Source organism: Dromaius novaehollandiae, chromosome 6, assembly GCF_036370855.1.
Source record: "Dromaius novaehollandiae isolate bDroNov1 chromosome 6, bDroNov1.hap1, whole genome shotgun sequence".
NCBI lineage: Eukaryota > Metazoa > Chordata > Aves > Casuariiformes > Dromaiidae > Dromaius > Dromaius novaehollandiae.
In genome coordinates this window covers 29510903-29538163 of record NC_088103.1, presented here as the reverse complement: position 1 = coordinate 29538163, position 27261 = coordinate 29510903, and the positions used below count along the sequence as shown (strand labels likewise).

At 44.1% G+C, this 27261-nt stretch overlaps 1 protein-coding gene across 1 annotated transcript; it reads left to right on the top strand.

Annotated features, from left to right (window-relative positions):
• Window positions 1–13557: 13557 nt before the first annotated feature.
• On the top strand, window positions 13558–14890 carry FGFBP3 (fibroblast growth factor binding protein 3). The gene is made up of 2 exons (XM_064514477.1): window positions 13558–13648; window positions 13883–14890. The coding sequence occupies exon 2, from the start codon at window positions 13963–13965 to the stop codon at window positions 14473–14475; it is 513 nt and encodes a 170-aa protein (XP_064370547.1). The 5' UTR covers window positions 13558–13648; window positions 13883–13962; the 3' UTR covers window positions 14476–14890.
• Window positions 14891–27261: the final 12371 nt, after the last annotated feature.

The window sequence follows — 27261 nt, the reverse complement described above, 5'->3', positions numbered from 1 at the left end:
ATTCTGGGAACTAGAAGAGACTGCAAGTATATGTCTCTTGGCATGAGAAAACATAAAGCCTTGGGACATTTCTGCATTTCAAACCACAAAAATAGAAAGATAAATTCTCAGAGAAACTCCCCATTACCAAAATCCAAACAAGTCAAAACTAAAAGGACTGGATTTCCTCCCAAAACCCACCTGTGATTAGAAGTCTACCCATACATCTAACCTGGAGGGAAAACCTTCCATCTTCCTCACCTTTCTTTCTCCTTAAAAATGCACACAAACACGCAGATATTGCAAAGGACAAGAAAGCTTCCCGCTCTAATTCTTCCCCTCTCTCTTCCCACAACACATCCCTCCACCTTTGAAGATCAAGCAAAGCAGGCAAAAGAAGCACAATCAAAAAGAAACCAATAACAACAAAATGACAAAGGATCTCACTGTCTGAAGTCTAAGCAGCTACCTCACAGGGCAGAAAAGAGCACAGACGTGTGGATATTCAGCTTTATATGAGCTTTGGAATTCTTCCACTTGGGTGTTTTGAGGAGGAGCACATCATGAAAGGCCATGACAATTGTTACAGACTTTATATATTGCATAAAATATTTATTTCCAAGGCATCAGAAGAGACAGATAGTCTTCTAAAATTAGTCTCCCCTCCTCCTCCCTTTATTTCTTGCTAGATTGTTGCAATTTGTTTTGTACAGACTAAAATAATATTGTGCTTTTCCATTTATCACTATATATTGGTATAAAGCTCCAGTCATAGGTATAAAATCTATCCTTACAAAGTCCATCCAAATACAGGTACAAACTGAAAACGATTTAAATATAGTTTTGATTTTAAAACTATTATGTACAGTTGCGATGATAACAATAAAACATAAATTATTGTTCACTGTTTTATAATTACTATTATGTGTAACTTTAAGAAATAATCAATTCAGTGGAAATACCAGCAAGTGAAGCCAAGATCATACCTTAACTGTGTGTATTTTTTTTTTATCCCTCTGATACTAAACTGATGCCTTAAACTTTCAGTGAAACTTAATTTCAGTGAGAAATACTGACCTAGGGAGCAAAAGAAAAATCTCTTACACAATTCAGTTGTCATAAGCATCTGTTGTTTTGCTTTTGCCAAAATCATGCCTCTTGTGTTACACTTCAGATGATGCACCTACACACACCACATTAAGTTTATTTTAATCAGCTCAATATTTCTCAATAAAAATTCTCCTTGTGAAGAATTATTTCTCTGTTCTTCATCAGCTCTGTTTTTTCCCTCACCTGATGGATTGAGGTGGCTTTCTGAATGCTGCACACTATCAGTCCAGTCCCCCTGGGCTCTGATGTGCTTAAGTTGTTTCATTACCATGGTTACAGGACTCCTACCACATAACTCTTAACTTTCTTTAGCTCAGTGTTAAAATTTAACTCACTTTTCTGAATCTTCCTGCTGTTCTGTGACAAAGGGGCCAGAGGGTGGAAAAGGACAACTGCTCTCTGCTAAGGCATTGGGATTTATCCCAGAAGCTCAAGGACTGTAAGTAACATCTCAGCTTGTCCTTTCTTTTGCCTTTTTGGGGCAGACACCTTACCACCTTGGACAGGTATCTTTTCTACAACTAAAAAAATAGGAAGAGCTTGAAACTTTGCATTCCAAAACCTTCTGCTGTTTCATTCAAAATTCTGTTAAAGGATAATGTTGCTCTTCTGCCTCCATGGCCTGGGCCTGTCTCCCCTTGATATCTACAGCATGTGTCCAAAGGAAAAAAGAACAAAGGCAACAGCTGAAGAATCACACTAGAACAGGATTAAGTAGATAAAATGAGAAATCCTTCCAGTGCTGTCTATGTAACTACTTGCTAGCTATCCTACATTTTACATTTATTTTAAGTTTAATACGTTTTCTGAATTTGCATGACTTGGTACATGGCCTTTGCCTGAAGTCGTCAGAACTATAATGAGTCCCTGTCACAAGCAACTTGATTCCATCCCCCTGGCTACTCCTCTGATTTTTTGTTCCTCTAAGAACTGATATGAATTCACATCAGAGAAATATCAGGTAAATAACATGAAATAAAATAAGAATTAAAGAAATTTATTGGTGCATTGGCAGCAAATTGATCTCTACCAAATCCACCATGAAGATGCTACCTACTGTTCATGGTGGTTTCAGTGGCTGAGCAACCACACACAAGCAATTGAGTAAAACTACTTCCACCCTGGCAGCCCATCCCCTTGACCCAGAGTCACATGCCTGTGACCGAGAGCTACAAGACACGTACCGCACACCACTGGGAGCTGAGACGAAAGGAAAGCACAGTTCACAAACAGGAGGTGAACACTCATCTGCAGAACGAGACCAGCCCGAGCTGCAGCTCAGGACCCATCACTTGCAGCCGGACTTGCAGATAGGCTGCCTTGAACAGCAGGGATCCCGGTTACCCAGCAAACCCTGGGCAAGCAGAGCCCTGCAGGGATCCCGGTTACCCAGCAAACCCTGGGCAAGCAGAGCCCTGCTAGCGGTCCTGTGAATACAGTCCCAGAAAGAGGACTATGCTTGAACTACTCGAGAGCTGCACACCTCAGAGCCTGAGGCTGGATGCCCAGGAACAGCATTTCACAGACACCGCCAAGCAGTTGTCACACTGGAACAGCTTTTTATACAACTGACTTTCAGTGATGAATCAAGCTAAATAGACTGCACAAAGGCAGTGGAGAGCCAAGTCCAGAAGAAAATAACACTCCTGAAATTTCAGGATGCTGCAAGCTTGTAGAGCTAGAACTGGAAGCTCTATATCACAGCAGAAAAACCCTTCGTACATTGTTACCTCCCTAGAGAAAAATTCAGTTCCTGTATGTTTCCTTTCTGGCTGCTACCTGTTCTTCAAGGCAATCAGCAAAAGTAATATAGCTTGTGTAGGAGCAGGGGACCCTCACAGTACCTGCATCATTTTCCGATGGCCACTGGCACATACTGCCAGTGGGAGTCCTAGAGATCCGACCCAAGATCAGGTCAGCACTTCCTCAAGTTTCAGCTCAGCAGATGAAAGGTCCCAATGGACAAAGTTTTAGTGTTCAGTACTGTTTCAGAATTACTTGGGGAAGAATAATGATGGATTTATCATTTCCCATAGACAGTAATTTATCATCATTCTCTACAGTTGAATATTTATGATTTTTCTGCAGAAGCTTGACACAAGGCAATAATATATATTTCCCAGCTGGTAAGATATCAGAACCTGTTGTTGCAGAGGTATTGCAGCATACAAAACATAAAACAGTTAAAAATACTGCAAATTTAAATTATATTTTGCTTTCAGTGTAAACAAAGAATCTGAAACTGAAAACATTCTGGTAAATCTTACTTAGATGAAAATCCAAGAAGCGCAAAAGCTTCAGCACTTTCTACTGCATATAAAAATAGCTTTTAATGAATTTTCTACAGAGCTAAATAGCATAAATGCTCACTGTAACAGGCAAAGGTTACGATCTGGTGGTTCTTCCCGTTTTCCCTTCCCTTGTTCCATTCTGCTACTCACAGTTTCTCGAAGTCATTTTGCAGAACAGGGCAATGTTTGTATACCAGTTATTTAATGGGTCTGTCTCAGTACTGTTGCTCGCCTGTGTCAGATGAGTCACCGTCCAGTCCCCGCTGAGGATGGCTGACACAGTACCTGGGATTTGTGAAATTATGGTTGTGGCTAGCAAGGATATCTTGCTTCTTCTGCTAATTAAGTGCTTCTGTGTGCCAGGCTGTTTGTAAGCAGACAAAGAATGGATTTAGGTCTGATTCAAGTGGTGTATTTCTTTGTATGGCACAGATGGAAAGAGACTTTTCTAATAGGCATTAAACTTTCCTCTAAACATACGTTACAGAGAAGTACAGATTTACTTTGATATCTGTTCTGCCACAAACAGAATCATAATGATTCCAAAACACTGAAGTGGGGGATAACGAATGGAAGTACAGCATACGAATGATTAATGAGGTGATTCTCTAACATCCAGGTGAGATTCTTTTGATTACCCCATTATCTAATTTTAAACTCTATGGGTGCCATGACAGATCACTTACCTAGTCTTTACCAGAACAACGGCTTTTCTGGGTTTGGCTCTGGGGTTTCCTTCGGTTTTATTTTCACTGTACACTTCCAGCTGGAGGACAATCATGTTCAGATTTAATATCACCCTAACACTTTAAGGAGAAATATTGAAAGGTAGCAGCTGCACTTTAAATTGATCCTTTTTTTTAATTGATTTTTTCTTATGGTGGTGAAAATTTAATTTCAGTCTGGCTTTTAGTAAATATCAAGGGATTGTAGTATTTCTGTTTCAGAAGGATTTATTAAAAAAAATGAGGTAATGGTCAATATTTTTGAGTAAGGTTTTCTTTTTGGTTTTTGCTTTTTGTTTTTTTTTTTTTTTTTTGAAGATGCTGATTTTAACACTAAAACAGTTGAGTTGTGCACTGACATTGTATACCACACTACATTACTGGTCAGAAAGAGAAATACTACCTGTCTCCTGTGAATATTTATAGCTATTTGTGAATAGACTTGCCTCCTGAATAGTAGTTTTCCCCTTCTTGTATTCATTTTCCCAAGACATCCGAATGATTGACTTCTCTTACCTGAATGCTTGGAGAAAAGGAACTTCAGAATCACGCATTCAATTTAAAAACTAATTTAAGCAGTATGAGTGTTATTATTCCCATGATGGTACTTACATCGTTATCCAGTCAGGTGACAAGAATTATGTAATACCAGAAAGCCTTGGAAATCCCAACTACTGCAAAATTAATAATGCATTTTCTAGCATTTCTAATAGCGCTTTTAAAGCCTGCTATTTTCATACAACATGAGCCAAATCCCAGCTCCTACAAACTGACCTGTCTCAATCAATGCCACTGAAGCACTAATTTAAATGCTGTACTTGGAGATGAGGCTGTCACTCATCTGAAAAATAACTCTCCATGCATGCTTGGCTTTCAATTAACAAAGTAAATAACCCCCATTACTATGTTGCGTTCCAAGAGGTAACCCCAAGTCCGAGGATTAGCTGGTGTGTGTATTGTAATTCCTAACGATGGATCAGGCAATTTATAATTCTCATTACAAATCACTTCAGATTAAAGATGGAACTGCTTGCCGAAAGGGGAAATCCTCACACAGAGCAGGAAGAAGTTATACTTACCTGACTCATCTGACTTTTAATCAGATCTGAAAAGTGTAGGGATGACAGTAAAGGATTTGATACAAGGACTTTTGAGGTCACTAAGGGAAGGATTCATCTTCTTCAATGATCTGTGTCTACAATGAAGGTATCCACATGGGAGCAAGCTGTCTGAGCTTCTATTACAGTCAATGGAGATCCAGCCTCTGCAATTGAATGGTGTCTAGAAAGTGATCTATCTGACCAAATGAAGATATCTACTTTAGGGTGAGACAAAACACCCTCTAGACTCTATCGATGGTATTGGCTGGTTGAAGGGACTAATAGTGATGCAGGATAGTAGAAAACAAAGCATAATACAATCAAATGTTGTACATACTGGTTGGAATTTCTTGCTGCTGGTAACAAAGCTGAATTAATTAATTAGAAATCACACTAGAAAAAAAAAGAGACAAGAGAATGAAACTTACTATCTGTGCAGAGCTGGATGTGATCTTTTGTTTGACTGTAGGTCTGAAAAGTTATTCTAATGTTTCCATTTAGATTTCAAGAAATAAAAGGTTATAATGGGTCATATGAAGCAAAAAGAACTATTAGTTTTCCACAATAATTTAAATAAATGAATGCATAAAGTAGCACAGAGCATAGGGTGCTTACTAATGACTGAATCGATAATACAACCATCAGAGGAAGTATCAGGGACAATGTTCTTGGTATATATTTGTTAACAGAGGCAGCAAAGTGGTAGTTAGACATTTTGTCTCATGTTCTGTACTGTAACAGAATATTAGTGCTGTCAGACTACACTGTGACAATAATTTGATAATGGCAATTAATATCCATAATTTTCTAAGCATGCTCATCATGTAGTACATTACTGAGTGCTTCTGAGCCATGAATTACAGTAGCAGCAGAGTGATAATGTCTCTCTGGTGTGCTGCCAGCCTTCAAGCTAAGACTCTTCAACAGCGTAAAGAAGAAAACAACTGCACTACTATAACCCTGAAAGACCTCTGCTGTAATCACTCCCGCTTTCAAATCTTTTACATCCACAGCCATGGTTGGAAGAAAACCCTTGTGCCTTTTTACAGCGCGCTCGGACTGCACTACTGTCAGTGTCATCATCTGTAGTCCCATTGCTACAGCAATTCGATTAAGAGTTTGTTGCAGAGAAATGTGAATGCTGGGCCAGTGACCACATGTATTTTGCTCTAGGACTGACGGTGCTGTTCTGCTGTCTTCTTCACAGCACCAAGAGGAAGCTGGGAGGAAGAGAATCCTTTAGAAACCACATTATTAGCTAAATAGCATCAACAAGAAAAAAAGCCACATTTACAATTACATTTATGCGAACATTTCCCCAGTGTGAAATTCTCCTTTCAAACAGTTCTTTTGGAAAGGTAATAGTGATTCTGGGTGCTTTCATTTCCTTCCTGCATTTTCACTTGCAGTTGGATATTGTCAGGCCACGTTTTCTCGCAACACTTTAGCACTGACCACTGATATTCACTGAAGGACAAATCTGACCACCTAAAGTATTTTTTAACCCAGTCTTACTGTGTTTTACTCATAGGAAAACTCTTATCAAAAACAAAGGCAACTTTTATTGACGGAGCCAGAATAAAAATTCTGCACCATTGTTGCACCCTTCAAGAACTCTTTTTCAGGCTAGATTTTTAATAGGTATTTAGATAGCTAGTTCTCAATGGGAATGGAAGATAATTGCCTAAATGACTTTATAAAACATACCTGTACAAGGAACAGCATGACACATATAAACCAACTATTACTAAGAGCAATAGGGTGTATTTGGGGCACAACAACTTACTTCAGGCTTCTTTCAAAATCAGCTAGATTTTCAATCTATGGCTGATGACTTACGCTGCTGAAGGAGCATCAATAACTTTAGTAATGTTTAAAGTGGAAGCCATTTCCGTGGTGTAGGGTAGATCTGTGGTGGTTAAAAAGTTACTGTGATGCTCCTCAGAGGCACCACCTTTGCACATCTGGGTGTAGTCTGGGGACAAAGGAATGCAGATAAAGCATAATACTTTTTGTGCTGCACTGATATCTGACCTGGATCTCTGATAAAACAAACTCTGTGACTGATTTAATTTGAAGCACAGGTCACTTCACTTACTACTACTGTTGCTTTTGCTTCCAGATTATAGACAATAGCTGTTTATCTGAATATTCATTACCTTTATTTTATATAGAAACTACATTTTATCTTGCTTCTGAATAATTCCCTTTGTGAATTTAAGCCTATCTTTGAGATGAGCAAGCTGGACAGGCAAAAATTTGAATTGTAAATGCCTCTTGTTGAGCTTCAATTGTTGTTTACTATGCCATATTTTATAAAGCTGAAATGTGTGATTTCAGGGTGGCACAAGCTGAGTTCAAACCATGCCTTAAGTCAGATGCTTCCAAATGCATTTTTTTCATGGGTTGCTACAACATACCTATATAAAGACATCAAAAATGAAATAACCTTGAAGATTAAAGCAGAATAGCAGTACAAGGGAAAATTTTCTTGTGGTTTAAAACCACTGAGTACTGACACTATAATTTTGCTATATTACCTAGGAAATGATACATTTCTGTTCAGCAAGTGCTCATCACTGTCTCTTAGCCTCAGCTATAGACTTGTTTCAATGAAACCCAAGTTTTTCACTAACATTATTTTCTAGATTAGGCTACAGGATTTAAATAGGGAAATGTTCATGTTAGAGGCAAAAGATCTATCACTTTTGACAAGAGGTATCATACATGTGGTAGGAAAGAAAAAACTCATGGTGTATTGCTTCAGGAACAAAGACTTCCACGACTTCAGTCCACTTTTTCGTGTTGCAATGGAAAATGCAATGAACTTCAGCACCCCTAAGGGCCTAAGCTGGAAGAACTGGGTGGGCCAAATGGAAGGACGCATCGTGATTTTGATACCCATTAGGTTTAGCATCAAACATCATTCAATATTATATTCACAAAATAGATTTTCCTAAGTTTCAGCCAGCCTGCATGCTATACCTCCTGTTAGCAGGGCTAGCGCTCACCTCCATGAGCTGTGGGCAGCTCCTGCCCTCTCCGAGGCAGCGGTGCCTGCTGATACTCAGCTACCACCTGCTCATTATAAAGGTCTCATCACGATGCTGTCCTCACGAGCCAGGGTACAGAAAGAATAATTTGTATTTCCTCTATATTTCCTTTCCTCTAGTGGGATATGCCTGTCTGACCAGCTGTCAGGATGTCTGGGTATTGGACATTCCCGAGTTAGGGATCACAACACCTATTCTACTTGCACTTCAGTTTTGCTATCTGTTCCACAAAAATAATACCTGCTTCCTTCCTTATGGGGCAAAGAAGATGAATTAACTAGTTTCTCCACAGTTCTTTGAAGCACTGACACAGGTGTAACTAACAGAAGAGTTTTTAGGTTTTGTCGTTCTTTTTCCTTTCTAAACTGAGAAGTAAATTCTCTTAGAGTGATTCTTATCATACTTGAGAAATACAATAAGAGAATGAACTTCAGTTTATTAGTAGTCCAATTTTGTCCAGCTTTGCTAATCCCTTGGTACATATTGAGAGAGTATGGTAATAGGGCAAGCAACACTATTATGCTCTTTGGGGAGAATAACCACCACGGAACATGATGGGAAAAATAATGTTCTGGGTATAAGTTCTCTGTTATCACTTCTAACTTTCCAGAACTGCCTCCATGAAGTTCTCTATGTGTTCTCTGTTATCACTTCTAACTTTCCAGAACTGCCTCCATGAAGTTCTCTATGTGCACCAGGAGCCTTTCATAAATGCGTTACAGACTACAAGTCCAGGCAGAACCAAGTAGCAGAGCCCACAGAAACTGCAGTGCAGCTGGGCCTTTTGGCGTCTAAACAAAAGAGCTAACAAGAAGAAGAAAACAGGTGGGAAAAAATTTACAAGCACACTATTTACTATTATTCACTTTTTTTGGTAGCTATTCCATGTTTTCTAACACATGAACAAATACTATATAACACAAAAAAATTAGCTTTAAATGAACAGCTTGAAAAACTATTCTTGAAGCAAATGCTTCTTAGCAGGATCCACATTTTTATCAAACCAGAAAACACCCTTTTGGAAACACAGTGGCCTCTGTAGTTTCAAGGCAAACAAACATCACTAAGAACATGCTGCTCAGTTGTTTTTATTTATATTAGGTTCTTAGTTCTCCTTTTAATCAGGTGCCTTTCCTTGATTTTTTTTTATTATGGGGGTTTTCTACTTGATACTTATGCATATTACAGGTTTACTTAAAAGCAGCAATGTCACTCTGATTTTAATACGGTATTACAAGAGAAGTGAATCATATGTTGACAGAGTATACGTGCTTGCATAACCTGGGTATTTTTGCCCCATAAAATCAATCTAGTTTTTAGGGCAGGACCAACTTCCTTGTTTGCTGTTGTTTAATACACTGGCGTTCTCCCCACTGTTTCAGGTCTCTAGATAAAACCACAATATAAATAACAAACCCACAGACCATTCTATGCAGTCACGGAGTTGTACTGGAACAAACATCCACTCTTTATATAGATGTGACATCTTTCATAATTATCTCTATTTTTTTTATATTTACTCTTCCTTATAATAATCTACGTATCAGCTGACATAATGGAAAACCAATCTCTAGCCTTCGCTTTGCAACCAGTTTAGTGAAAGAATTAAGCTCTGAAAAAACTGAAGGTCTGAACTTGCTCCAGTTTCAGCTGAGGTGCTTTACTGATGATGTTATAGGGAAAGCATTATCGATGTTATGTTTTCTCCTTGGAAAACCAGACAATGTCTATTAGTTTTTATGAAATAAAATTAAGCCTACCAGGTCATTTTGCTGTATGTTGCACACATTTGGCATTTCAATCTATCTGTAATTTTAATTGAAACACGGTAGATCAGACACTTTGTTATTTTTTCTTATATTACAATATGTGGTTTTGAAATTTTCCACTTAAGCCACAATACATTTAATCATTTTTTGAGAAATCAGCAGTCTTTTGTTTACAACTTTATTGTCAAATAATCATGATTTTGGTTTCCTTTTTGTCTTTTTTGGAAAGTTCTTCAACCACATTTTGTTAATTAAACCCTCGTAACTTAGATTGTCGTTACGTGAAAATTCCTCACATTTCATAAAAAAGAAAAAAAAGAGGAAGAAAACCCACCCCTCTGAGTTTTCTCAGTGATTTGTAAAACATGTTTCCTCCCACATACGGAGAATGGAGAGCTCATGCTGCAGTACCAGGTTTTACATTAGCAGCCTTCTGCTGCTATCCTCACACTATGCCTGCTGCTTCTTGAGTAAAAATGATATCTTTCACACAAGCTGAAACAAACATCCTCTGGTAACATTTTAACAGCTGATCTCCTACATCATTTTGGCTATTTTCCCCCCTCTCTTCTATTCTTCAGCAACTCTTCTCACTTAGATGATGAAATAAAAACCCTTTCTTAGCATGTTGGTATCTGCTACATTGTGAAAGACAGGCAAAAAATAGTCTCAAGATGCATTTGTTGAGTTAGAATTTTTAAAAACTTCACATTTCTAGAAATGTTCAGATGAAAGGGGCTTTATGCTCCTGTCTCTGTCTAAAACAAATGGTAAAGATCAATTTAAAAGGCAACTAATTTTTATTTTATAACACATGGATTTTAAACTACAGAGTGCAGGTCTGTATATATGTTGCTACAACAATAAGGAATATATTTTTTGTTTCTTTAAATCTACTTTAGGATGTCCAGCCATAGCTTCTATGAAAAGGAATGGTGCAATTTTTTTTTTTTTGATATTCTGATGAAGTCTTTTGTTCAGTAGTAGTAGAAATCAATGCTTTCTGTGATTCCTATCACTACTCAATGGGAGAGGCTGATTTATTCTGAACCAGCTTAAAAAAAGAGGAAAAGGCAAAGCTGGAGTTCAGCCTTTCACAAGACTTAAAATTTTGATCACCTGACAGAAAAGCCTGGAGAGGAAGGAGTATTTCAGCAGATTCCATACCAAGCCCAACAAGGGGCACTGTAAATGTCTAGGTCAGCTCATTATTTATAAAATGAATAATGAAGCTGGGGAATAGCAGTCATGTGTTTTTCCTGTGAAAGGAGACAACAATAACTCTTTGACGGACACTAGGAAAAAAAAGAAATGAAAAAAGAAAAATAATCTTCATAAATTTGCCTCTCCAGAGAAGGTAAAGAATAAGCATGGTAACCTTTACATGACCAAAAAGAAGCATCCTGACAGTGGATAAGATAACCTACCTTAAAAGCAACCTTTCAAACAAATTAGACAACTCTGCTTCAAACTGGATAAGTAATAGTAAGAATGCAGTAAATGGACAAGGAGATCAGTGTAATACTATATAGCAGTTACAGGTGGTCAGGACTTAATGTGAATACAACATCAAGGTTTGGCGGACTGATAAGCTAATACACATGATGTGCCTGCCTTACGCTCACTGGAGCCACAGAGGGTCTTAAAAGTCACAAAGTCGTTCATTATGATGCCTGAGGGTACCCCGAGCCCTAAGGGAGATGCCAAGATTCCTCCTACAGCCCATGGGAAGACTTCAGCACACATGAAAGAGATTTACACAATCCAGCACGCCGAGCACAGCTCACAGGCAGAAACCAGGTCTTGTCCTTCAGAGATAGCTGTGCACGTAACTCTAGGACAGAGGGAGCTATCAGTTTCCACCTGCGATTCCTGACTGTGAACCCTCTCCTACGGTTTGCTGCCAAAGCCATTTTATGCTCACGCCCCTTCATCCCCACTGTTCCTCCCCTGTCCCGAAAGGAACAAACAGGGAGAGTACTGCTCCCCTGCTCTGAGTACGAAACACAGCTGGGAAGCAGGAGATGTATCTGAAAGTCCCTCCTCTCCTTGAGTTAGAGAAAGGGCTCTGTGTCCTGCACCTTGCCCAGCCGTCATTCTCTCAGCCTCTGCAGAAGTCTTTCCTGTTTAAGACTGTACAACCATTTATTGCACTGACAGAAAGACAAATGAGTTAATATCAGCCTCTCTTTCTCCCCACTGAGTCCCACTAAATATCAGTTGTTTAAAATAGAGCAGCTCCCTCAGGAGATATCAGAGGAGTACCCCCAAACAACCCTGGAGTAGCTTAGGCACTCTCTTGGGATGCCTTTGCCAGAGTCCCCGCTCCAAATCAGGCCCTTCCTCTGACACCATTGGGGCAGCTGCCCAGTGAGCCAGATTTGGAGGCACACTAAAACGTCGTCAGATCCAGCTCATCCTGCAGCTGTTCAGGAGCCAGTGCCTCGCAAAGACACAGGCGGGAACGGCCTAGGGGTGTTGGGAGGTAGCAACAGACTGGCCTGAAAGGGTGATCAACCCGCACTCTTAGGAAATCTACGAATTAGAAGAATACGTGCGAAAGTGGTGTCTAAATGCCTCGGTGCAGATGACTCCGGAGTCACGCAGGCACACATCCTCCTTTGGGGCTGCAGTCGCAAAGGTCTCCTCTACGGACACACTACTATAAACACGGGGGAATCTCGAAAGACGGCGCTGTCGAGGCGGGCTGGCACCGGACTAACGCCTCGAGCAGGCACCGCTCTTCCAGCCAGCCTGCCGGAGCAGCACGGAACAGCACCTTCCACCCCCTCGCACACAGCAGCCCGCACCTGCCTTTCCGCGCTGCCCCCGGCTCTGCAGAAGTCACCCCAGCAACCGCCGCACGCCAGGTGTCGCCCTTGCGCCGGGCGGGCGCCCCCCGCCCCCGGCGCCTCCGGGGCTGCCTCTCCGCGGCGCCGCGCGGCTCAGGTTAGGATGGCGCGTATAGTATCACTGTACCGATATACAGTGTAAATACATACGGGGTGTGTGTGTATCCGTATCTACACCGCAGTAACGATCTTTCCAAAAGCCTGTGATGGGTCACGGGACAACCCGACCTCGCCTGCGGGAGCCTTGGCGGGGAGCGTCTCTGCCGCGCCGGCCCCCGGCGTGCGGACCAGGGCCGGGCTGCTCTGCCGCTCCGCTGCTGCTAAGGCGCCACGAAACCGCAGGTAGCTCGGTGTCTTGTTGCCTCAGGTCTGAGCAACAGGGGTCGGAATGACGGACGTTTGGGGCAGATGTGGAAAGCACAGCGCCCACAAAACTGCAGCGCATGGAGAGCTGGAGAGCCCAGTTCCAAGCAGCGGTTGCTCCGAAACTGGCGGCTCGTCCCCCTTCCCCAAAGTGCAGTGACACGGCGATCACGTCTGAATGCCGCTGAACCGCTGAAGGGGACGAGGCGGCGCAGGGAACTTTCTGCGAGTCGGTGCTGAGGGCGGGCCGGGCCGGGCCGAGCGTCGCGCGTGTCCCGCGTCCCCCGCGGGCCGCGGCCGGGGAGGGGCGAGGGCGGGGGCAGCCGCCGGCGTTGATAACCCCGCGCCGGCCCCGCCGCCGCGCACGCCTCTGCGGCCGCGGCACCTCCAGCTCGCGCGGCGCACGGTGAGCTCCGGGCGAGGAAACACGGCGGTGGGGGTGGACGGGCGGGGGAGAGAGAGGGGTTTTGGGGGAGCAGCCCAGCGCCCTCCCGGCTGCCGCCGGGCTCACCTGGCGTCGCCCCGGGGGCTCCGCTCCCCTCACCGGGGCAGCCTGCGGCGCCGCGCCGGGCTGTTCCTGGGGCCCCCGTCGGGGCGGGCTGCCGGCGGCCGCGGCCCCTCAGTGTCCGTGTCTCCGCAGGGCGCGGGGGATGCGGCGGCGCCCCCGCCGGGACGCTCCGTCGCTGAGGCACCGGAGGAGGCTCCCGCCGCGCTGAGGGCATGAGGCTCCCCCTGGCCCTCCTGGTCCTGGCCGCGCTGGGCGCCGCCGCCGGCGGGCCGGACGAGGCGGCGCAGGCGGGGCAATTCTCCACGCCGGAGCAGCACCGCTGCAGCTGGCAGCTGCGCTCGGCGGCGGGGGCCAGCGAGCTGCGCCTGAGCTGCCGGCCGCCGGCGGGCCGCGGCGCGGCGCGGCGCTGCGTGTACCGCGGGGAGCCGCGGCGCTGCGCCGCCTACGGCGCCCGCAGCCGCCAGTACTGGCGGCAGATCCTGGGCAAGCTGCGGCGGCGGCGGCACCCCTGCGCCGCGGACGGCCCGCTCAGCGCCCGCCTCTGCGGCCAGGGCCGGGCGCCGCCCGAGGCGCAGCTCCGCCTGCTGCCCGCGCCCAGCGCCACGCCGCCCGGCCCGGGCGCCGCCGGCGGCACCGCGGAGCCCCCCGAGGACCTGGCGGAGACCTACTGCGCCGAGCGGTGGCACTCGCTCTGCAGCTTCCTCGTCGGCTTCTGGCAGGGCTGAGCCGCCGCCGCGCCCCGGCCGCGCCGCCCCGTCGCTGACCACCGCCGCGGCCGGGGGCTGCCGGCGCGCCCGCGCTCCGGGAGGCGACGGCCAGCGCGGGCGATCCATCCCGCCGCGGCGGCAGGCTGCCCCGCCGGCCGCCCCGCGCCTCCCGAGGCGCTGCCGGGCCGGTGCCCTGGAAGTACCGGCTCCTCCGTTGGTGCTAAAGAACCCCGTTTCCGTTAATACCCGTTAAAATGCAGCAGGTGCTCCCGCGGCGTTGGAAACGGGAGCGGCGGCGCGCCTTCCCTTAGGATAGTCCCCGCGGCCGCCCGCTCCCCCTGTGTAGCCTTCGTCGGGCGCAGTCTTCTCTCAGATTTGTCAGTTTTCGTTTTTTTTTCCAATAAAGTTCCAGCTATTTTATGATACTCTACAAGCTCATGGAACTCTTTCTCTCTCACGTCCTGTCATGTATCTGCAGCACTGTACACTGAATAAACACAGGCAGTATCAGCCAGCTAAGTAACTGAAGAGATAGAGGTATCTAGGGAAAAATCTGTATATTTTAGTACACTTTTTCCAAATGAGATAAAGACAGAGATGAAGCTAATTTCCCCCCCCCCAATCAATTTGCACAATGCCTAAAGACAGGCAATTTCAATGTAATGTTTATCTTGAAAAATACATTTATACCAAAATAAGGAACTACTAAGTCTCCACTAAACACTAAGTCCTAGAAGGACTTGCTTGCTTACATAAATCTCAAGATAAAAAAGGCCTGTTTGGGTGAGTCTTAAGGTTCCCTGTGTGGAGGTGGGTTGCATACAAGCCAAACCCTCTTTCCAGGTGAGATTATCACTGACTGACTTCAAACAGGAATGTAGATAGGTGTGTGGGGGGCTGAAGAACAAGCAAAACAAAAAACCAAAAACTGTGGAAAGGTTTCCCAACAGAAACTAAAGCAGCTAGATACACAAACTCAGTTTTGGTGTTGAATGGTGTTTTGCCTACCTAAAAAACAGCCCAAAACAAAGTTCACATGTGGGGAAATACTGTTCTCACATTGCTACTGCATTATCCAGTCTTCTCAACTAGGAACTATTTTCAAAGCTGTTTTGGACTTCGTTAGCAGGCTTGACTTTCTAGAGGCACAGAATCGACCTACACCTGGACCCTTGGTGTGGTCAGGCTCAGCACACACGCCTGTATGGGTCTGGGGTCTCAGAGGGGGAGACTGCCCACAGGGACCATGATCACAACATGCTTTGCCTAGACCAGGAGGCCAATTTTTGGTGACAAATGCAGATTAGCACACTCAGTCCCTAGAATTTCTTTCTCTTGGCTTTCTGTTTTGGGGCCAAACTCCCCTTGTAATAAAAACCAACCAGCCTTCAAACCATATATATTTAGCTCAAAGAAAATAGTTAAATCTTTTGCTGCTAGTATTTCTCATTCCCTGACCATCAATGTTGCTGTACATATCTGCTCAGTGATATTGGAGACATCTTTTTCAGCCTGAAGCAGCTGAGATGCCTCCTTGTCAGCACACAGCTTGCGCTGATCCTATGTGAGGCACCAAGCTCTCTGCAGGCTCTGCATCAAGGTCAGATGCCCATGCAGGGCTTGCAAGTCCCACTCCTGTGCCCAAAATCCCAACAATTCAGAGCAAGAATACACTGCTACCCTGCCTTGGTGAACCTGAGGCAGCACGCCTGAGAAGTCACAGAGCTGGAAGCTATCGGTAGCTCCTGAAGAAAGGCTTCTGTCAGGTATCAGCAAGGGGGAATACTCGTGTTTCTGTGCTGCAACAAACTGAAAAAGCACAACATGTTCGTAGTGTTTAGTAGCACAGAGGTTGCTTTCTTGGTATGGGAGGATGTGGTGAGGAGATTATATACATTGAAAGACATTTGCCATTCTAAACAGCATTTCTGTTTGGTTGCTGTTGTTGGTTTTTCCTCTTCCAAACAGTAAAATGCTTTTCATTCTCATACAAAAGTACTCCACATAGTTTTCAGGGGGAAAAAAAATCTCAAACTAGACTATACCTCAACAGGGATAAGATACTACTTAAAATTCCATCATTTTAGCCTTAGGAATTGCAGACGGGCATGAACGCAGACTGTAGTCATGTGGCCCAGTGTGCTCCCCTGGAGCAGGTGACCTCCCAGAAGGCAGGGTGGGAGCTCAGCCAGCCACAGGATGAGCCACGCCCAGAGGACGCTGCGATCAGGTCACAGAGCAAGCCTGGAAGGTTTTGCAGGACTCAGAATAATTCAGATTTTTCTTCTGAAGTGCAGAAAGCTTTTCATAATTTTTGTATTTCTTTTGTCTCAGAATAAAAGACTACTAAGAGAAATATACTGAACAGACTTTGAGAAGTTCAGGTGTGTCTAGAAAAATCAAAAATATCTGTTTCCCCAGAGTAAGGACCTGTATTTCTGTAATTTACTCCCGGAACACTATCTGCACATTGCCAATAAACTGACAAGTAACAAGTGTTTTCTAATGGTTAAAAGAGTTTGGTAGGGACGGAGAGAGTGATGTTCTAGTTCAGGCCATGCCACTCAGCTGCTGTGTAAATCTCACAGCTATAAAGACTACCTACCTTCTCACATCGCCTTTGGAGACTAAAAGGCACTAAAAGGTGTGAGCAAGAAATATGATGTTCTTGCAGGAACATCACAAGACTTTCTTGATTATCCCCCTATTTTCCTGTGCTCAACACTATTAAGTGAAAAATATTATTGGAGAATAAGTTAATTTTCTAGTTGCCTTTCCTCAGACACCTCCTTGTACCACACAAGTATAAACACATCAGTCCACCCAATCTTTTGAAATAGGTGAATAGCTTCCTTGTCTTACAAAGGAGGAAGAGGCTTTCGAGATATTAAACACTTTGTCCGCTTACTAAAGAGGAATTCTCGGGTACAGTTTGGAAAAGAAAGCCTAAGTTTTCCTCACTCCTCACTTCTTTCATTTAGACACATCCCACTTAGATTCTAGAAGAGCAATGGTGGTTCCTACAGCATGTGTCTGACTGAGCATCAACAGCTTTGCTGAGATAAGTCAAATTGTATCCTATTGCCTAAGGCAACTCTGCGGAAAGCAGGATTGCAGTAGAGGTAAACATGGGAAGGATCTGGCCTCTACATTCATGAAAAAAGAAGCTCCTGGGGAATCACTTGTACAGAAAGTGGAATAATACCTGTCTGCAGAGAGATTTGATTAAAGAGAACATTAAATTAATTGTTCCTCAGGGATAAGTTGAAATTCCCCCTGCGATCATTTAGAGGGCTGCTTCTCATACATTATTCCTGAACCAAAATACTTCAGAGCTTCAGCAGACTGAGCACAGAAAAGCAATATGCCATCAGCAGGAGAGCACATATCATAGTCCCTTCACCCAAGACAGGACCAGTAATTAAACATCAAATCCATAGCAGGCACAGTATAAGAACAGCATACACTATGGATAAAGCAGGTAGTGCAGGTGTTAGTCCCCCTTTAAAGAAGAAATAAGAACGTTCAAAGGAACAATCACATCAGGAAGCACCAAATACATTTTCTCTTTACCCTGAAGAACAATTCTGGAAAGCAAACAGCTTAGAAAAGGAAATCAGCCACTACTTTTACAAGGCTAGTGGCCACTGTGTAACCAGCTCTCTGCTGCAGGAAAACACACATCTTCAAAGCTCTAGCATTACAGGTCAGTGAGTGTGTAGTCATGTAATGCATATTCATTCTTATGGCAGCATTATTTGTTCACCTTGATGCACTGACAGAACTTTACCTTTCCATGCAAGGGAAATGTGTTGCAAAAGTTTGAATTTCACAGCTAAACTGATGGCAAGCTTATTGGAATAAAACATTTAGCCTCACAGATAAACAGCAGTTTACAGACAGGGTGCAACTGCCACTTTGTCCAGTGCAGTCAAATCTTGCATCTTACACTATCACATGCAAAGGTGGAACACCACAGCAACTGATCTGCTTACCCCCATCTCAGTGTTTTTAAAAACCCTAAGTAGAAATTCTTAACAAGTTCATTCTTTTATCTTAGAGGGAGGAGAAGGAAGAGGATCCCTTTCTCCATGTTTCACTGCACTATTCCTCCACTCCTCGAAAGAGCTCAAAATCTTTCTTATAGCACCACTAAATAATTAAACACAACAACCCAAGATACTGTATTAATCACATCTACTTTGGTTAATAATATCATTGTCCACAGCTCAATGGCAACAAATACTGAGTTCTTGTACTTTGGGTACTACAGATTCCAAAGGCTGAAAAATCACAGTCAGATCCTCAGATTTGTTTTTAAGGGGACTAGATCAATGCTCTTTGCTCCCTAACTCAGTGTTTCTCATGGTTAGGCAATGGCTGGTGCCACCAGCTAAGCCAACCGAACACAGAAAGGACCTCTCTATCGCAAGACCTTTATCTCCAATTGAGCCTGCTCCTTTCCAGCCCTACAATAGCTCTACCATGACATGTGCTTTCCACTCCTCTCCCCATTAGTTTGGTTCAGCAACCCAAGCCTGCTGCGTGCCCACTCTGCAGCCTACCTTACCTCTGCTCTCCCGCTGCAGTCCTTCATCGTGTTTCCCATTCCTGGCTCAAACAGCTCCGACCAACTCGCCCTTCCCTCCTCAGCTCTCACTGGCCACCTGGTTGTCCTCAGCAAGAGGAGACGGTCTGACAGTCTGACAGCCTGCTGTGAACAAGCCTAGGCTGCCTTTGGGCAGAGCTAATGAGTTCTCCCATGCTGGAGGCAGGTGGTCCAGAGCATCAGTAACAAGAGTGGATCTTCCTCAGACAGAGTTGCAGCTTCTGTTACCCTCACAAGAGTGCTACCAGTTAAATCCACCAAGATCGGTAGGTCTGTCTTTCAAAGGAAAGCATGAGCTCTCTTAAAGAAAAAAAAATCAATTTTATTTTAGTGTCTGGATTTTGAATTCTAGGGGGTCTAAGTGTTTGCAAGTTTTCAGGGGCAAAATATCAGCTTTGTGCTGAATTATATACATAGAAAATTGTTTTCTTTCCTTTGGGTGATCAGTAGAAATAGCAACCAGTTTGAATTTACAGTTCATCATGCATTTACGAGACAATGCAAACAAATACCTCAGAGTATCTAGAGTACCCAATAGAGTTTCCTGAGCTGGCAATACTGCTTCTTGATTTTCCTTTGGAGAAAATCAGTGATGCTGAATCTGGGTATGTTTTTAGTGTAACTAGCTTTATTCGTGCTTTTTACATGTATATAACCCTTGAGCTTATTAAATAGCAAACTAATAATCTTTCACCGCTTTCTGATTTTGAAGGGCCAATTAAAATAAAAGATGTTATTCTAATTTGTGAGGTTAGAGCAGAGAGTAAACTTTCTTCTGTCTTGCTGTTTGCAACAATCCCTCCTATAAAATGACATTACAAAATTAATACATGCAAGAAATCTTTCTTCAAAACTGAACTGAGCTGAACTAAGAACAGGCACTGGCAAAGATTCTGCATAAAAGTGATATTCACTGTGTCATCTGCTTTAAAGTTCATCATTGGCTGTGCTGTACTTCAAAGCAATTCCATGTCTGTAAATCAGTCTGATACTTTTCAGTTACGCTAGGCTGAGGTGGAAGAAAAGTCTGCTATCCACAAAAGGACAGACAGCACATGTGCTCCACCCAATCTAGACAATGTGACTAGCTCTTGTTTTGAAGGGCCATCCATCCATTTATTCTTGTTTTGTAAAACTAAACTGAAACTAAAATAGGCCAATGCATGCCAATACTGCAATATACAGTACACATTGTAATTTAAGGTGCTACAGTTTTGACTTGGTGGGCACTCGTTTCTGTATGTCCTCAGTGCAATAATTAATGTGGTACAGTGCACAGGTGCTCTGGCATACATCTACATTACTGATACTGACTCAGCAAATTACTTTGGGCTTTACCTGTCCCCTTTTCATTTCATTTGCTACATGTTCGGTCCCTGGACTACATATTCAGACTCCTGCTCACCTCTTCCCAACCCATTTCAAGACATTTGGAGTTAGAAAAAAGAGTACTGAAAGGCTGTGAACTTCCAATATCTTAATACAGACAAACACAGGCTGATGGTCCCACAGATGGTGCCACAGGTCTGCCAGCCCAAACAGCACAGCAGTAAGCAAAGAGGTCTATGGAGAGCAATTGAAAAAAAAAAACCTCGAAATGGCTAAGCTGGAGAAAGTTTCACCAAGAGTCTTCAGTGGTCATGAAACCTCACACAAAGTGGGGGACTGTTGGAGGCTGTTGCCAGGTAACGTGAGCTCCCAGGAACGGCGACACAGCTCTAGCCCAGCTTGTCCTTTGACAGCTGCAAACACTGAGATGGCTGCTCACGTGATGCCTTTTGGGTTGCAGACCCCAAACTTTGATCAGTTTGCTCTTTTGTCCTAGTGCACAATAACCACAACAGGAATTATTCTTTTCTGGGTTCTGCACTAGGCACTTCAATGTGGAAAATATCTAAAAGAAAAAAGCAAGAGGATGGAATAGGGAGAGATACCTGAGCAAGATGCCATTATTTACCTGTTTAACAATGCAAAAACGTAGTGTGTATTCAGTGTCTCAGGGAGAAGTGTTGGCTATGGTGGTTGCGGTCTGTGTTCTCCTGCTGCTTCCCACTATCAGCTCTGCCTGGCGGGGGGACTGACACTGCAAAGCAGAGGATGCCCGAAAAACCTGTGTTTAAATCACACCACAGCCCTTACCTGCCAGGGGTGGCTGTCGGCAGTCCGTTACTGTAAAGGAGCCAGTTGCCACAGAGAAGTCGAATCTCCTCCCTGTGAAAACACAGCAGCAGAGTCTGTACAGGTCCTTCACCAAACACTCGCAACTGGTTGTCTCAGACTGTGAGAGCTCTGTCCTTCACCCCACGTGTGACCAGACCACACAGAAATGAGGTCCCTGTGGGGCCACAGGTCACCCCCAGCACATTGCCTTGGGGTGTTCACCCAGCACCCCGGATGCCTGGCCCATGCCTGGGCACTGTGGAGCTCCCACACCAGGGCAGCAGCACCCACACATCCCCAGACACCCTCCACAGAAATCCTCCAAACGTCGGCCATTGAGGCCCAATTCAGCTAGTGCGGAAGCATGTTTTAATTTTTTGATTCAAAACCTTGGTTAAACCAAGGCCTTAATTTGCCCAGTGAAGTTCTTTAATTACATCTGTGAGAAAGTTTTTTTGAAAAGGTGATGAGGCCAGTATTTTGGGTTAACATGATTTACGCTTAGCCTGGGTCCTTGCCCACCTCGATCTGCATGAGGCTTTTCTTTCCCCGTGTCACTAACCCCTACCAATGGGACTCCATTTCTCCCTGTGAAATCCTAAACAATTTCTTTGTAGCGCTCACAGTCCAATGTAAAAATTAGTTCCACCATTTGTGTAATGGGAACAGTCTCCAGCTATTGGGCTGAACTGTCTGCTTACACCCCACACAAGCTGAACAAGAAAGTTCAATTTCTTATGCGATAACAAAAGCTAAAGAGAATCCGTCATGAACTGAGCTTTATTGTCAGGTGTTTGATACAAACTGCGTTTTAAACTGCTTTTCTGCACTGCTGTAGGAAGATGAGAGATGAATTTCCATATCATTAATGCTTTTACAATGTCTTTGAACACTTAACAGTTTCAAGAAGTGAAAAATTAAAATCTTGCCGGATAATCTCAGTTCAAATATCTCCATGATCTGCTATACGTGCCTGTATTTACATATCTAATTTTTCTACATCTGATTATTTGACACTCATGTTTTCTACCTAGCTTTAAGACCAACCTGTTCTGTGGGTACCCAGCAAAAGCAAGCTGTGTTTTTGGAGATCTGTGGTGCAGCTTAGAAGCAGCCAGGCTATTAACAAATAAGAACAATAAGGCAAAGGCAAAGAAAAGCAACCATTCAAGTGAGAGCAAGTTGATAATGGAACCTTAAATCTTTGCGAATTTCTCTTTAAATGACCCCAACATATTACACATCTTCATTGTGCCATGAGCCCTTTTCTGAAACTCACTGTAAAACAAAGCAACACAAGAGGCAAGTGAATGGCAGGATTTGTGATTTTGCCAAATACCAAACTAAGTTTCCTCTGTAATAATTTGGATTGTTAAGAATTCCAAGCTCAGTTCATAAACACAATTACATGAAAGAGGCTTTTAACCATACAGTATTACAGAGTTTAGATTAACTCCTGCAGCCCTGAGATTGTTTGATTAAGTGGAAGGGATCTGTTAGGCACAATTATGTATAAAATACTCTACAGACTTAGAAATAATTCAGAGTTTTAGGGCTTAACCTTGTTTGGTATGCACCTTGCTTCGTGAAGTTTGTACAGGCTATGTTGGCCTCTGAGAAGGCAAATATTTTGCCCAATTTATTTCAAGCATTCAGAAGGTTAATGATGCATGTTTCTCTGAGTGGGGAGAGGGCGTGAGAGGGGCGGCAGTAGCAGCGTTAACTCAGCCCACATTCCCGTTTCCTGAATAGGGGACATGGCCTGATTGCCGTGGTGTGATTTTACTCGTCAGCTCCAGCCTTCCCACAGGAGAGGCCCCCCGTGTGCCTGGAGTGGCTCCCGCACTTCTCCTGAGCTCCCACGCAGCCTCTGCACGGCAAGGACAAATGCAGAGGGCCCGGCCTGTGTGGTCTCAGCGGATTAGGGAAAACACGCAGATCTTCATTGCCAGCAAGAATATGTATCTATATTTTAGAGCTCTGTCCTTGCTGTTGGCCCTTGCACCCTGGACGGGTACATGCGTTCAACAACAGTGCTGGCTGTCAGTTTGTCCCCTAGGAAAAGGGCTCTGCTGAATGCCAGGTTAGTACTAGAGACACACACAGTACCATCATCATGTTAGCAGCTGCATCTTGCTAGGGAAACATGCTAAAAATAACTGTGTAAAACTATTAAATTATTAAAGCTATTAAACCAAAAACTATTTCGGTTTTGTCCTGTGTCATGCACTGAGCATTTTGTTATACATGAACCATTATGAATAATTCTAACTTTATTTCTATTTTACATCCATACAGAGCTTTTGGATCATCTGGAGAAGTTCTATGTTTAAATCGCAGAGGAAATCTAGGAATAACTACCCCTTTTAAAATAAGGCTCTTTAGGATTAATTAACTTTAGGCTTCAAAATTACAGTATTTTTTATTTAGATTGTCATTAAATGAGAAAATGGTTGATAAAAGGGCCATGGTGAACACAGAATGAAATCACTTCTTATTACACACACACATACTACTGAAGAAAAGAGATGTATTTAACACACAGAACAGTGTGTACATAGAACAAACTTGTGTTCAATAAAAAAGATCCAAATCATAAAATGTAAAATTTTATCTAAGATCTACTTAGGCACAGATAATGAATTTAATAAAAAAGATCTTAAAGGGCCTTATTCTGCAAATTATAACCAGAACCCCTATTCAGTGTTACCAGACTTACTGGATTCACCAGATTTACTTGTATGAGTAACGTTTGCAGGTCTCAGGAACCAAAATGTCTAAGGATTTGACTTTTTTGTTGAAAGGAGCAAAAAAAAATTCTACAGTAATGTGCCTTTTTTAGATTGCACTTACCACATGTTTAGAACTAGAAAATATAGAAGTAGTATTGTCCTCAGAGTTAGTTTTGAGGAAAGCAGGAGAGGAAAATCTAGTGGCTGACTTTTTAAAGCTCTGCTACTTTTAAAATAAAAAAAAAGTACAGTGCACGTCTTTAAGAGCAGAATGATTTGCACTAACAAGACTAACTGTAATTTTTACTCCACGTGATTTCTTCTTTAATTTTAAGAGGAACACCTTTCAAAATTATGAATAAATTTATCACCACTATTCTTTTGATGGGAAAAGAGTAACAAGACAGCCACACAAGACAGTATTATTTCACATTAGCAGAGACAAGATGTTGAGGATTTAGAGCTGATCTTTTGTCTCTGCTCGGAGACAAATGGTATAAAATTTATATGCATGCTTCTGTCCTGACAGCAAAGGACTTCGACACAACTCTCACTGGGAGCTAATGGCTCTTTGGGATTCTGCTCTCTAAAGTGCCTCGGCATGAAATGGTCTCTTGCGATTCATCTCCCGTTAATAGTAGCTCCAGGACTACGGGCTCGCTCTCTCTTTTTGTTTTTTAAGTTCTTTTATCCCCAGCTGAGGCAGCCTGTGTTTTCATTGGGCCGCAGACCATGTAGCATGGACGTTGTCTCCCCTCGCCTCTATTCTCTCGCAGCCCTCGCCAGACATTTAGGCAAACTGAAGGCCCTATTGAAGACAGGGCCTGATGTCATCCCACCCAGCGAGGGCCAATGAGCGCGCTTCGGCGGGCCGCCGCAGCCAGAAATGTACATATCCACTGCATTTTAATGGCTTCTGGGGGCATTTTAAATCTCTATCAGCGCATGGTAAACAGTGGTGGTAACATGGCGCTTTGTTTGAGTGGCTTTCTTCTGTACTTACCTTAGCCAAGAACTTCACAGGGCGAGAGTCACGTAGGAAAACAGCACCAGGAAACAGAAAAAATATGTCATTTTAAGAAGTTATTTGAGAGACAAGGGAGGTGAGGCTCACGTGCTCCTACAGCACCAGGAAACAGAAAAAATATGTCATTTTAAGAAGTTATTTGAGAGACAAGGGAGGTGAGGCTCACGTGCTCCTCTCTGGGACGCGAGGCTGCCCTGGGGCCTGCGGCAGCCACCTGCCAAGGGATGAGCACCTTCCCAGGGCCACCTGCCGCAGCCAAAACAGCTGCTGGGCATCACAGAGTGCCCCGGCCCAGCCAAAATGGCCACTGGATGTCACCAGGCCACCCACTGCAGCTGAAATGGCCGCTGGGCATCACGGGGCCACCCCCCATAGCTGAAACGGCCGCTGGGAATCACAGGGCCACCTGCAGCAGCCAAAATGGCTGCCGGGTGTTGCAGGGGCACCTGTGGCAGCCAAAATGGCTGCCAGGCATCCTGGAGCAACCTGCCACAGCTGAAATGGCTGCCGGGAATCGCGGGGCCACCCCAACAGCTGAATTGGCTGCAGAGGGTCACCGGCTGCAGCGAGGCCGTAGGTTGACCCTTTCTGCCCGTGCTGGGCTGGCTGGACAGCCCAAACTGCTAGCCGATGGCTCCTGCGTGGCTCCCTGCACCCCACAGGCACTGGCTGGCAGGTCCCGGCCGAGCGAGCCTCCTGTGGAGGTGTTGCGTGGGTGCTCGGTCCTGCCCTGTTACCTGCGGTGGGTCGGTTTTCGGGAGTTGTCACCTCAGGGTCAGCCCGTGCCGGTGCAGGAGGAACACAGCTGGTGCGCATGGTTCAGGGGGACGCCACGACGGAGGCAGCATCCCCGACATGACGAGGCCTCACAGGTCTGTAACGCGCCTGAACTTGGAGGAGAGTCAAACCTACCCGTCTAGTTCGGGCTCTCCTAGGCCAAACAACAGTGCCCAAGCTCTGGCAGCCCTGTTCAAGCCCAGCCGCTGGTTTTCCAGTGAGGGTTGCTCTGGTTAAGGAAAACGCATCCCACCTCCCTGGGGGGATCTGCGAGTTTGAGTGAAAACAGGAGCTGAGAAAGCCCTGAGGCTGTTCAAGCAGTGGCTACAAGCAATAGCTTCCACAAAATGACTTATTTCCTGTGTAGTTTCTTTCAGGTAAAATACTGCAGCAGACACCTTGTGGGAAGCTTGGAGCTAACTCCTGAGCAAGGTTAACAGAGATATGCCCGTCACACATCATTCACAGCAAAAAGAAATTGGCTTTAGAGAGAAGGCACAACCTAACTTTACATCAGAATGCAAGTGTGTGTGAAAAAATGGAGTAGAGAGATCAGATGACACTGGAAAAAGTCATTATTTCCTGAAGAAGAATAGCTAATTTATTTTTGGTTATTACAAAATAGGTAAGCACTAAGCACATTGAAGTGTTATTTGTAAATTTGAAGTAGTGATTTGTTGGATACAGACTCTGTTCTGTGCACCCTGGACATCCCTTTCACTGTATGCTTGTTATCTCGCACTAGGATATCAAGGCTGGAGAACATTGCTTACGCCAGAAATTCACCATCAATTTCAGTCAGCAGGAGCTGGCCTTGCTGCTGAAAGAGGTAGCCTTGCCCTTCTTCTGTCTTTTCCTCTATTCCCCATTTTTTTATGTCAGTACAAGTGTTTATGCAGCCACATTCTGAGCAAGATCAGGAAACCCATCCAGGTTAAAATCTCCTGGGGCAGGGGAAAGTTTCAGCTGGGTCAGTTCCCCCAAATGCTGTGTCAGCACCAGGGAAGTGATTGCACAGAAGTTGAAGACAGGGAAGCATGGCTCTTTCAAAGACAGGGTTGGTGAAATCTTGTTTAAATTGGCTTTAAGTCAATTTACTCAATTTTTGTGTCAAGTCTTGCAACCGACTGCAATTAGGAGCCCACAAAGATTCATTTATTTATGTTTCCCTAAACCTGCTCTGAAGAAGGGGTGAGTTCAAAGCAGCCAACAACAATGTATCCCCTAGCATCAGGTACAGTGAATTTATGCAGCCGAATTAGAAAGACCCAATGTAAGCACCAAACTCTCCAGGCACATTTGCTAAGGCATCCAGAGGGGACCAGAGTGCCCTCAGCTGGTGTCACAGGCGCCAGGGAAGGGGTCGGGAAGACAGAAAGATAGTAGCAGTATGCCTGAAACTGGAGAGGTCTGTTGCAAGTAAGTTGTACTTGGGGTCTACAGGGAGAAAACTGTTATTATTGCTTATCATTTGTATTACAGTAGTACCTGAAGGGCCT